The sequence below is a fragment of the Lampris incognitus genome, chromosome 11, assembly GCF_029633865.1.
Source record: "Lampris incognitus isolate fLamInc1 chromosome 11, fLamInc1.hap2, whole genome shotgun sequence".
NCBI classification, from domain to species: Eukaryota; Metazoa; Chordata; class Actinopteri; order Lampriformes; family Lampridae; genus Lampris; species Lampris incognitus.
The window spans coordinates 2,874,579-2,887,780 of NC_079221.1; the positions used below are offsets into that span (position 1 = coordinate 2,874,579).

At 45.3% G+C, this 13,202-nt stretch overlaps 1 protein-coding gene across 1 annotated transcript; it reads right to left on the reverse strand.

Moving 5' to 3' along the window:
* Window positions 1–5,157: 5,157 nt before the first annotated feature.
* On the reverse strand, window positions 5,158–12,872 carry cytip (cytohesin 1 interacting protein). The gene is made up of 8 exons (XM_056290061.1): window positions 12,682–12,872; window positions 12,194–12,243; window positions 11,991–12,045; window positions 11,691–11,793; window positions 11,364–11,457; window positions 11,158–11,224; window positions 10,736–10,802; window positions 5,158–6,745 (listed from the first exon to the last, which is right to left on the reverse strand). The coding sequence occupies exons 1-8, from the start codon at window positions 12,850–12,852 to the stop codon at window positions 6,279–6,281; spliced, it is 1,074 nt and encodes a 357-aa protein (XP_056146036.1). The 5' UTR covers window positions 12,853–12,872; the 3' UTR covers window positions 5,158–6,278.
* Between the last annotated feature and the right edge of the window lie 330 nt (window positions 12,873–13,202).

The window sequence follows — 13,202 nt, forward strand, 5'->3', positions numbered from 1 at the left end:
ATCCAGCCGTGTGATGGAGGGAAGGCAGAATGACATCCCGCATCACTGGTGCAAAAGCCAAGGCTGTCTTTTTGTGCTATTGTGCAATGAATTCTGCTCGTGTGTCGGGCCACCAAACAACAGCAGCTTGCTTGTGGGGCTGATAAAAGGCCCCTTTGTGACTTTGGCATCCACAAATGGAGCGATTGTGGTGATTCTTTAATCTCTCCTGGGTGACCACCCTTCTCCCTGGAACACCATGAGATTAACATTCTGCTATGACTCACATTGAGCCACAATATGAGTTCAAGAGCCGGGAACGCTTGCCTGTGCGTTCCAAGGGTGATTATGGCCCTGTTATGTCTTGGGCTTTAATGTAAAGACGTTATGTGTATAAAGACCCTCAAAATCTTGTGAAATGACTTCTATCATATCGTTTGAAGAGCTCAGACTCTCAATTATGGTTTACCACTTTCCCATTTCTTCAGGTGCCTGCAAGTAAGAAGTTACTTGTTTGATAAGCTAGGCAGAGAAACCGTGAGATGTCTTCATCAACCCACAACTCTTTTTGTGCAGGAACTGTGGTTTTGTCTGCAGTGTATGAAAATCAGATGTGCTAAGCTGTAAAAGTTATTTGAAGAATGTGGTGACTGTGAAAAGGTAAAGCCGATGGAAAAAGAGGAGGATCTAAAAAGACTCATGCCTGATGAGGTCAGTAGGGGAATATATAAAATTACAGTAGAAGTACAGGAAAAGTGTACTTGTAATGTGCAGACGCGTTACCTTTTAGTCGATGCCCTCCAAGTAAGATCCACTCCAACTGTACTTTCCAATCGGCAGAGAGAATGCAAGGTTAACCATGCGTATTTCGCTCATATTTTTTATTATTGCCCGATATTAAAATCATCCTGGGAGAAATGTGAATATATTCAATACATTATCAAATTCCCCTTCAAAATCCAGACTTTCTCTTGTTGGCCATAACGTCATGGGGACTGCGTGGGGGAAAACGTGCTGAATACATACTGAGAATTTCAAGGATAACGGCATTAAATATGATATAAAAATTGGAAGCAATAATTAGTTAAATGGAAAATGCAAGTAGGGCAAATTCATTGTATTGAGCTAATCACATATAGAAACAGGAGTTGCTTCGGGCCTACTTGAGAAAAAGGTGGCTCACATGATTGATTATAGAAAGAGTAAATATGTATAATATATAACTCCTCTCACCTTTGTAATAATTAAACACGCAAATCTGAAAAATTTTTGAGGGGTTGCACTTTTCCCCTTTTTTCTTCTTACGTATTTTTTTCCTCTGCCTTACAAATGGAGTGTCTCTGTAAAGTTCTGGGTATTTGTGTGATTGGTAGGTCTGGGTGTGTGTGTGTGTGAGTGTGTGTGCAGGCACCACTTAAGATTCTGAAATATTGTATGACTTACGTGTTATGTGCATGTATGTACATACAGACGGGTGACAAATTTAAGGAAAAACCAGCATAAAGTGTCTCAGAAAGGTGTTGGGCCACCAGGAGCCTCCAGAACAGTGTCAGTGCTCCTCATCATAGAGTCTACAAGTCTGTGAACTCTACTGGAGGATGGACACCATTCTTCCAAAAGACATTCCCTCATCTGGTGTTTTGATGAGGGTGGTGGTGGAGAGCGCTGTCTACCACGTCGGTCCAAAACCTCCCATAGGTGTTCAACTGGGTTGAGATCTGGTGACTGAAGATCATAGCATGTGAGTTCCATCATCTTTATCCTCATCAAACCATTCAGTGACCCCTCGTGTCCTGTGGATGGGGGCATCATCATCCAGAAAGAGGCCCCTCCCATCAGGATAGAGATGTCTCATCATAGGACAAAGGTGACCACTCAGAATAACTTTGTATTGATCTGCAGTGACCCTTTCCTCTAAGAGGACAAGTGGACCCAAACCATGCCAAGAAAATGCCCCCCACAGCATAACAGAGCCCCCGGACCCCCTCACTGTAGGGGTCCAGCATTCAGGTTTTTCCTTTGTCACCTGTCTGTATTTAAATATGTAAGCATGTAGCTGGGCATGTGTGTGTATTTGCTTTTCTTTCTTACTACACTGGTCTCCACTTTTCCTATAGGAAAAAGAAGTTAAACATATTGCCACTGGATTTCCTGACACAAAGATATCTATGCAGTGTTACGATGCCAATAAATGGTAGTAATCTTATGTAATGCGTGCAAAGATGATGGCCCTAACTCATCTTGGGGGTGTTGGTTTGAACACTATGGCTCTACTGTTACCACCCTTTCAATTATATTGCTAAAGATGTCTCAGAGTACACAACAGTACTAACAGTAATGATAATAATAATGATGATCATGATGATGATGATGATGATAATCTTTCCACTTTTTCATAGTGTATTCACAGTTAGAACAGGAAATTAACATTTTATCTGATCTCTCACATTGTCTCAAGATCATTTGTGAGGTTGCCGTTTGCAGAATTGGCAACAAAAGAATTCCTTTGAAAGATGCGATAAAAAGCACTTCAGAAAGCATTTTCTTGTCTCGCTCTCTCTCTCTCTCTCTCTCTCTCTCTCTCTCTCTCTCTCTCTCTCTCTCTCTCTCTCTCTCTCTCTCTCTCTCTCTCTCACACTCTCACTCTCTCTCTCACTCTCTCTGTCTTTCTTCTCTTGATCTCGCTTGTCCATCTCTCTCTTCCTCTTTGCCAGTTATCAGTATCAGGCAGTCAAGGTGGGGAGAGCAATCAGAGTAAACAAGTGGTGCTTTATTTAACTACCAGTATTAAGTGTTTGACCCATGACTGCTCCCTAGGCTGCAGAGCAAAGGAGAGCAGGTTTCTGTCTGTCTCCATACACTGCAGAGTAAAGGAGAGCAGGTGTCTGTCTGTCTCCATACACTGCAGAGTAAAGGAGAGCAGGTGTCTGTCTGTCTCCATACACTGCAGAGTAAAGGAGAGCAGGATTCTGTCTCCATACACAGCAGAGTAAAGGAGAGCAGGGTTCTGTCTCCATACACTGCAGAGTAAAGGAGAGCAGGGTTCTGTCTGTCTCCATACACTGCAGAGTAAAGGAGAGCAGGGTTCTGTCTCCATACACTGCAGAGTAAAGGAGAGCAGGGTTCTGTCTCCATACACTGCAGAGTAAAGGAGAGCAGGTGTCTGTCTGTCTCCATACACTGCAGAGTAAAGGAGAGCAGGTGTCTGTCTGTCTCCATACACTGCAGAGTAAAGGAGAGCAGGATTCTGTCTCCATACACTGCAGAGTAAAGGAGAGCAGGGTTCTGTCTCCATACACTGCAGAGTAAAGGAGAGCAGGTGTCTGTCTGTCTCCATACACAGCAGAGTAAAGGAGAGCAGGATTCTGTCTCCATACACTGAAGAGTAAAGGAGAGCAGGTGTCTGTCTGTCTCCATACACTGCAGAGTAAAGGAGAGCAGGTGTCTGTCTGTCTCCATACACCGCAGAGTAAAGGAGAGCAGGTGTCTGTCTGTCTCCATACACTGCAGAGTAAAGGAGAGCAGGTGTCTGTCTGTCTCCATACACAGCAGAGTAAAGGAGAGCAGGATTCTGTCTCCATACACAGCAGAGTAAAGGAGAGCAGGGTTCTGTCTGTCTCCATACACTGCAGAGTAAAGGAGAGCAGGGTTCTGTGTCCATACACTGCAGAGTAAAGGAGAGCAGGGTTCTGTGTCCATACACTGCAGAGTAAAGGAGAGCAGGTGTCTGTCTGTCTCCATACACTGCAGAGTAAAGGAGAGCAGGTGTCTGTCTGTCTCCATACACTGCAGAGTAAAGGAGAGCAGGATTCTGTCTCCATACACAGCAGAGTAAAGGAGAGCAGGGTTCTGTCTCCATACACTGCAGAGTAAAGGAGAGCAGGTGTCTGTCTGTCTCCATACACTGCAGAGTAAAGGAGAGCAGGTGTCTGTCTGTCTCCATACACTGCAGAGTAAAGGAGAGCAGGGTTCTGTCTCCATACACTGCAGAGTAAAGGAGAGCAGGGTTCTGTCTCCATACACCGCAGAGTAAAGGAGAGCAGGTGTCTGTCTGTCTCCATACACAGCAGAGTAAAGGAGAGCAGGATTCTGTCTCCATACACTGCAGAGTAAAGGAGAGCAGGGTTCTGTCTGTCTCCATACACTGCAGAGTAAAGGAGAGCAGGGTTCTGTGTCCATACACTGCAGAGTAAAGGAGAGCAGGGTTCTGTGTCCATACACTGCAGAGTAAAGGAGAGCAGGGTTCTGTGTCCATACACTGCAGAGTAAAGGAGAGCAGGGTTCTGTCTGTCTCCATACACTGCAGAGTAAAGGAGAGCAGGATTCTGTCTCCATACACAGCAGAGTAAAGGAGAGCAGGGTTCTGTGTCCATACACTGCAGAGTAAAGGAGAGCAGGGTTCTGTGTCCATACACTGCAGAGTAAAGGAGAGCAGGGTTCTGTCTGTCTCCATACACTGCAGAGTAAAGGAGAGCAGGATTCTGTCTCCATACACAGCAGAGTAAAGGAGAGCAGGGTTCTGTGTCCATACACTGCAGAGTAAAGGAGAGCAGGGTTCTGTCTCCATACACTGCAGAGTAAAGGAGAGCAGGGTTCTGTCTCCATACACCGCAGAGTAAAGGAGAGCAGGGTTCTGTCTCCATACACTGCAGAGTAAAGGAGAGCAGGGTTCTGTCTGTCTCCATACACTGCAGAGTAAAGAGAGCAGGGTTCTGTCTCCATACACCGCAGAGTAAAGGAGAGCAGGGTTCTGTCTCCATACACTGCAGAGTAAAGGAGAGCAGGGTTCTGTCTGTCTCCATACACTGCAGAGTAAAGAGAGCAGGGTTCTGTCTGTCTCCATACACTGCAGAGTAAAGGAGAGCAGGGTTCTGTCTCCATACACTGCAGAGTAAAGGAGAGCAGGGTTCTGTCTCCATACACTGCAGAGTAAAGAGAGCAAACACATATGCTTCAAGAGAGGAGGGGCGTAACCATTCAATTACCATTAATTTTTATCTATATCATCAAAAAAAGCCTTTAAATTACCTCACCCAGTAGCTGAGAGTCCCATTTGGATTTTTTTTTTTACCTTGGAATAAGAGAGTAGGGCCATCTGCTGGCCATTTAGTATAAAAAGGGCCAGAGCTTCAGAAACAATGGCTGAGGAGGAAAAGACTAGGATTTTAAACAGCTGTTCAATAAACCTTTATTCACTTTCATTCATGTAAATTTACATTTTTTACAAGTCAAATGTCCTGGTCAGACAAATTTTGGTCCAATTTTGTTGTCAGGAACACACAAGCAAGGACAAAACACAGGATAGAGCATCAGTAAGAATTACCTGCTCTTTCATTGTATGTTGCACCATCGCATCATCATATTACTTTTAACGTATTGGTAAAACACAGCAAACCTTTTCTGTGCAGCAGTGTGTTTGTGAAACACTGACAACGAATTGTACATAACCTGAAAGTGATTTTGGAAGTGAAAATACGTAAATCGGTAGTAGCTGTTCTTCCCACATCCTGTTTTGATCTGAGAAGTTGTCTGTGTGGTGAAGGGCTATGGGTTTTGAGCTCCATAGGTGAACATGCCAGAGCTGCAGGTAAGCTGTCAACATTAGTGAACTGTCGACATGGACCCATCAAATAAAATACCACATCAACTCTCTCATAATTATACAGTTTGCATGGGAAACAAGAGGAGGCTTGCACATCATTTTGGATCATACTGTGATCACACTAAGAAGTGCAACATGAATACAGCGTCTGAATTCTGCGTGCAACAGTTTTTACAGTTATGACGATCAATGTCGATCCCTCACTCTCTCTCATAGTGGCAAAGCAAATGCTTTTTCAGTTATGTTATTGCGTATATGCTACATGCATTCATTGCCACAGTCTTTTCTACATAACACACCCAAGGTTTGTTCAATTGATGAACATTTTTCATATTCATAATGCTTTGTGTTTTTTATAATAACATACTGTGAGGCTGATTTTGAGTCATGTGCTCCATCAAAGCTCAGAATCCTCTACGCTGAACTGGTATGAGAGGAAAGACAGACTATAATGTCTGGGTTTTTTTCTCTCTCTTCCCCTCAAGAAAAAAAAAACATGTTTAAAACAGGAACTCCTGTCCTCTGTCTTTTTTAAGTGTGAAACATTTTTCAATAGGTCCATTTTCCCATTTTCAGTCTGTGAACAAGGTTTAAGCACCAGTGGTCTTGTTAGCCTTCAGCTCCATCACAGGTAGGAGCTCTTGAACACTGAACTCAAGAGTTTATTTCTGTCAAAGACAAAAGAACGAGCTGCCACCTAAGTTGCGGCGGCCTCAGCATTCGGTCCCATCTCTTCTTCCTCAACTGAGTTCTGCAGCCTGGGGATTAACTTGAGAATATGTTTGCGAACGCTAACTCGACGGCCTTTCCTTGGCAGAGTACCAAACAAAGTGGAGGCCCTGGCTTCGTCCCAGATAGGGGAAATAGAGCTGCTACTGCCAGCCAAACTTGAGCTGCTTGTGCGATGAAGGTTTTGATGAGGGCTGGGACTGGATATGGGTCTCCTGGGGCCTGTAAAATCTCTGGAGAAGAAGCAGCTGTCATCCGAGGTGCTAGCTGCACTGCCGGAGCTGGGAGAGCAAAGGTCACCGAACACACTGTCCTCGGTCATCACACTCCTCCAGCTGCTGCTGCTAGACAAACGTCGGCCATCGCTGTCTGTGAGGGAGTCATGGGAGACCTGGGACTCCAAGGAGGGATGTGAGCTGGTGTCATTCAGGTTAGCTGAAAATACACAAGACAGTAGTCTCCTTCACACCCAGAATGGAATAATTTGAGAATACAGCAGAATGTGGCCATGGTAATGGAACTATGGCTAGAGTGAACTTGCATTAAAAGCACTAGCTAGCATGTTCATTTGAACTGTAGAAGATCCATCTCAGAGGTACAGGGCTAAAGCTGTCAGTTAAAGTCGAACTTGTACTTAAAGCTGAAATCCTGGGGAACTTTTTTGTTTAAAGTCAGACCGGAATCAATAGCCACATTTAACTTTTAATCTATAAACGCCATGATAAAACATTAGGCAGCACTTTTTTATTTGTAAATGACAAAAATTGCGTTTTTAATACCTTTATCCTTAACTGTTCTGCTGTCTCAAGAACGGAGAGGGAGGGGTCAAGTCCTCATTAATATTCATGAGCTGACCTTGGAGTGAAAAGCGCACACAAGGATTGGCGTAAGGGGGCGGGGTTTCACAATTTGATGATTTGATCTGATTGGCTATTTGCAAATGAGTGGCTAGTATGATGTCACTCATTTGCATTTAGTATGAAAAAAGACCGACCAGAGAAGTCTGTGAATGTTCTCCTTCATCCAGGTCGTCATGGTTCGCCAAAGGAGTTGAACCAAGTGTAACTGGACTTGGTATATATCCGTGAAGACGTGTCGCCTCTCATCCAAGAGGCTTCCTCAGTTCCTGCCTTCCTGACTAGACCAAGCTAGTCTGACTGGCTGCTGATGAGACTCAGAATTTTTTATTTATTTAGAGAGGATAAATACTGAGTCTCATCAGCAGCCAGGCAGACTAGCTTGGTCTAGTCAGGAAGGCAGGAACTGAGGAAGCCTCTTGGATGAGAGGCGAAACGTCTTCACGGATATATACCAAGTCCAGTTGCACTTGGTTCAACTCCTTTGGACCGACCAGAGAAGCTGAACTAGGACACACTCTTTTAAAAAGAGAAAACTGAATTCTACCCATTAAACTTGTTTCTGTAGAAAGAAACAGTATAAAAATGCATTACGATTAAAGATCTAAACTGATGTTCGAAAATATTACTATTTTGGTCCGACTTTAACCCACTGGCACCTAAAGTGATGTGTGGAGGTGGAGTTGCATTGGTGTTTGAGCGCAATTTTTGGCGATCCATTCACAGCACCTTCCCCACGACCAAACAAAACAAAGCATGGCCGAACCCGTGTTTCAACTATTGGTTTGTAGTGTCTGCTGGTGAAGGTCCTTCGTGAGCTTGTTCTGCCCCATCTGCTTGATTCCCAAAACAACGTTGGCACTTCTTCTTTATACTCGCCACTGTCTGTCACCTTCTTGTGCATTCAGCTGCTATGCTGAAGAAATAACACGTGTAATATATGATATGATAGGTATGATATGTCCATCCATCCATCCATCCATCCATCCATCCATTATCAGAACTGCTTATCCTGCTCTCAGGGTCGCAGGGATGCTGGAGCCTATCCCAGCAGTCATTGGGCGGCAGGCGGGGAGACACCCTGGACAGGCCGCCAGGCCATCACAGTGCCCACACACACACACACACACACACACACACACACATTCATACCTAAGGACAGTTTAGTTCGGCTGATTCACCTGACCTACATGTCTTTGAGTCACCAGACCTACATGTCTTTGAGTCACCTGACCTACATGTCTTTGAGTCAGCTGACCTACATGTCTTTGAGTCACCTGACCTACGTGTCTTTGAGTCACCTGACCTACATGTCTTTGAGTCACCTGACCTACATGTCTTTGAGTCACCTGACCTACATGTCTTTGAGTCACCGGACCTACAGGTCTTTGAGTCACCGGACCTGCATGTCTTTGAGTCACCTGACCTACATGTCTTTCAGTCACCTGACCTACATGTCTTTGAGTCACCTGACCTACATGTCTTTGATTCACCTGACCTACATGTCTTTGAGTCACCTGACCTACATGTCTTTGAGTCACCTGACCTACATGTCTTTGAGTCACCTGACCTACAGGTCTTTGAGTCACCGGACCTACATGTCTTTGAGTCACCTGACCTACATGTCTTTCAGTCACCTGACCTACATGTCTTTGAGTCACCGGACCTACATGTCTTTGAGTCACCTGACCTACATGTCTTTGAGTCACCTGACCTACAGGTCTTTGAGTCACCGGACCTACATGTCTTTGAGTCACCTGACCTACATGTCTTTGAGTCACCTGACCTACATGTCTTTGAGTCACCGGACCTACATGTCTTTGAGTCACCTGACCTACATGTCTTTGAGTCAGCTGACCTACGTGTCTTTGAGTCACCGGACCTACATGTCTTTGAGTCACCGGACCTACATGTCTTTGAGTCACCGGACCTACATGTCTTTGAGTCACCGGACCTACATGTCTTTGAGTCACCGGACCTACAGGTCTTTGAGTCACCGGACCTACATGTCTTTGAGTCACCGGACCTACATGTCTTTGAGTCACCGGACCTACAGGTCTTTGAGTCACCGGACCTACATGTCTTTGAGTCAGCTGACCTACGTGTCTTTGAGTCAGCTGACCTACGTGTCTTTGAGTCACCGGACCTACGTGTCTTTGAGTCACCGGACCTACATGTCTTTGAGTCACCGGACCTACATGTCTTTGAGTCACCGGACCTACATGTCTTTGAGTCACCGGACCTACATGTCTTTGAGTCACCTGACCTACCTGTCTTTGGACTGTGGGAGGAAACCCACGCAGACATGGGGAGAACCTGCAAACTCTACACAGAGGACGACCTGAGGTGACCCATCAAGGTTGGACTACCCCGGGGCTCGAACCCAGGACCTTCTTGCTGTGAGGCAGCCGCGCTAACCACGGCGCCACCGTGCCGCCGGTGTGATATGTGTCATATCATTTTTCACGACGGAAAACCAGTGGAATGAGAATCCGTGTAGTTATTGTCTTACACTCACCAGAAAGTCTCAAAAAGGACATGTATTTGCAGGATGGAGCTTTTTTTGGGGGGGGGGGGTTGTTGTGTTAGATTAACTTTTTTCTTTTTCTTTTTTTTTGGAGGATGGAGCAAGAGCAAGCAGATATGGCGAAGCTGCTTGCTTAGGCGCTATTGAAGACCAGTACCCACTAAGACCTCAACTTCAGTTGCTAAAGCTCAAAGTCGACCATGTCTTTTCTTCTGCTTGCCGGTGGGTGTTGGCTAAATGTGTTTCACCTGGGATGGATCACTGGGGTTCAGACTGGTCAAACACAAATGCAATTACCAGCAGTACTATAGCTGTCACTAATTAAACACGAGTTTTATCAACACCCAAGTTCGTTTGCACATGCCGGGAATTGGTGTCGGTGTCGTTGGAACGCTTTAAAACCAAAGACAGTGTTTAAAGTAGACCCAATAGTGTTGAACAATATCTATGAAACATTAATATATCCAGCCATCATCCAGCCATCATCCATCCATCGATTATCCAAACCGCTGATCCTGCTCTCCGGGTCACGGGGATGCTGGAGCCTATCCCAGCAGTCATTGGGCGGCAGGCGGGGCGGCACCCTGGACAGACCACCAGGCCATCACAGGGCCCACACACACACACACACACACACACACACACACACACACACACACACACACACACACACACACACCTAGGGACAATTTAGTAAGGCCGAGTCACCTGACATAATTTGTAATTCTCTAACGCGGGTGGGGAAATAGAGAAATTGAAAATGATAGTTGCTATCTTTATGTGCAGAGCTGACGTCACCGTGCCTGAGTTGTGTCTTATCCGAGTGATGGTAAGTTTGTCATCAGTTTCTGGGGCCATTTCTCGGGGGAAGTCACTCGTGTACTTCACCGTCAAGTTTGCGCCTCGCATTACAAAAGTAACAGTTGATCAAAGAAAAAAAGAAAGAAAGAAAAAAAGAAGAAAGAAAGAAAGAAAGAAAGAAAGGGAGATGGTTGTGAGAAAGGAAGTGCTGCGGTTTGACAGCTGGGCAGGACCCCTCACCTCGCATCAAGCGCTTTTCCTGTAACGTAAGGGCTTGTAGCGCCGACAACTTCTCTCGTAGTCTTTGCTGCATGGAAAAAAAACATCAATCAGTATAATAAAATGTTGTTGTAACATGGGAATGATTCTTATCTCAAGCCCAGATTAACCTCTAAAGACACGACCCCAAACTGAAGGTACACAATTGGTAAGTGTGTTTCCATGGCCTACTTTGCATGGGATTAGCTGTGGAAAGGCTGAGCACAGCCTATTGCACATGGTGATGCCGCGGCTCAGCACGTGCTGGTGCACAGGGTGCTGTTCTTGACCTTTCATTTCAGCTAGGTGAGGTTATGTGATCTGACGTTGCTTTGTTTTTAGCCCCTTTATACAACCACAAAGCCGTGTCCACAGCACACACGAGCGCTGTGACGGAGACATACCTTGAGCAAAGCCACCTTCTTCTCCAGCTCAATCCGCCTCACAACAGTGTTGAATACAGTCTCCAGCCTGCGGTCATGCACAGAAACATGAATGAGGACATGAATATGAAGCGCCACAGTGCAGGACTTACTGTTGGGTACTGTACTCTCTGCTCTGAGGGTGTATCAGAGTCGCAGTCTAAGGTGTTCTCGTTTCCTTTACTCACTTCACTAAGTTGGCGGACTCTCGAATCAGATCAACTATGTGCTGATGTGATGATCCTTCAATGCTCACGCCATTGATCTTGATGATGACGTCACCTGAAAATACCAAAGAACACAGTTAAGACAGGCATTGTGTGTGTGTGTGTGTGTGTGTGTTTTCACATATGCAACTGTGTGTGTTGGTTTCTGAGTGACTGAGAGCTGCGACAACAAGGTAATTTGCAGAAGACGATGACTGCTTGTGTGTGAGAAGCCATGTTCGACAGTGAGGGTGTGGGGCTGAAGGAAGGATGTGGATGACAGAACAGGAGGGGCGGGGGCGTCCTTACCTGTGGTTAGGCCAGCACTCTCAGCAGCACTGTCCTCTTGTACCTTGCACACAAACGTGCACATCTCCACCGCCGAACTGTTCTTCACCTGCACGCCATAGGTCTGCAACGGGAGACACCTTCGTCACAAACAGCCAACGCAAAACCTTTCCCCATAAAGTTGCATTGTGTTCTTGATCATGAACCAGCAAATATAAACCGAGTCAAAAGAAATTATTTCATGATTGAAATGTAGATGAAATGGCATAATGAAGTTCCGACGTTTATGCTTCTTGAAGTGTTTAGGAATTTCAGTCTTACCTGAATTTCAAATCCAAATGACTCGTTGTCTTCCTTCTTCAGTACAACTGTGGTCCTGTGCAGATTAGAAATAGATTCAGCACCTTCATGCAGACTTGAAATAGAGCACATTATATACTAGAGTAGGCTGAGTAAGGCTGCTCATCTGTTGAGCTACAGAACCATCGAGCGTTCAAAACTCAAATAAAATCTGGTCTCTTTACCTCTGGGGGTCGGCGTAGTCAATCAGCGAGTTGGTGCTGGTTTGCTGAGTCTATAAAGGGGGAAATGCACAGTTCCTCACAACTATCTCTAACAATACAAAGTATTTTAGATTTCAAACTAGTTGAGCAGTTAATGAGACGGTTCAGTAAGTGCTTTTTTCTCCTCTCTTTTCTCTCATTTTGATCCTATAGTCCGTTACGTAACTTAAAAGATTAAAATTGCCAAAAGATTAAAATTGCTTTATGCCTGCTGCAGGGTGCTGCTGTGTTATGGTTACACAGACCGAGTCAGTGATTTGCTCTTCAGTAGCGAACACATGTGTTCTAATAAATCTAAACAGATTCCGTATTTTACGGCTATGTATTAGCAATAGTAAGCCAGTTAAAAGCTTTATTCCAATATTCACGTCAATCTTGTATGACGCCTGATTTGAAGACAAGGTGGTCTCTTTGTTTATGCATGCATGGATGTTTGGTCGCTGTCTCACCCGTTTCCATCCCCTGGGCAGAGTCTCGCTGTTGCTGTGGTATCTATCATTGCTGCCCTTCAGTGAAAGCCGGTACCACAGGCGGCCTTTCTTCATCACAGAATTGTCCAGAATGTAGCTGTCCTCACTTCCCCGGCGTTGGAGTCCATTGAAATTCATGATGGACTGCATGGTAGAGTTCCCCTCAAAGCAGCATCATGTCCTGCCACAGCGGCTCTTGATGAAGAGAGTGGCCCTGTGTGGCCCTGCCCTGCTGTGCAGCCCCATAGCAAGTGTGCCAAAGCGGAAATCCATATCATGTGATCGTTGTGGCAGATCTGCGTCTGCATATCATCGCCTTTCTCAGTTCCTTTTCTTGTGCAGCTCTTTTATCTTCATTGTTTGTTTTTTTCTCTCCTCCTTCTTCTAGTGAAAAGCAGGTCTGCTGCTGTGAATAGAACAGGAATCTGGCCCCCCACCCCCACCCCAACCCCAACTCGCTTTTAAGCAGCCTCCTTTTCTTCTTGCAGTCTTTGCAATTC

Excerpts from the sequence above, each read along its gene's own strand:
- cytip (XM_056290061.1), bottom strand. The coding sequence starts at position 12,852 with ATGCAGTCCATCATGAATTTCAATGGACTCCAACGCCGGGGAAGTGAG. Across the intron at positions 12,244-12,681 it reads TGCCCAGGGGATGGAAACGG|ACTCAGCAAACCAGCACCAA; the intron begins GTGAGACAGCGA and ends CCCCCTTTATAG. Across the intron at positions 11,225-11,363 it reads GAGTCCGCCAACTTAGTGAA|GCTGGAGACTGTATTCAACA; the intron begins GTGAGTAAAGGA and ends GCATGACCGCAG.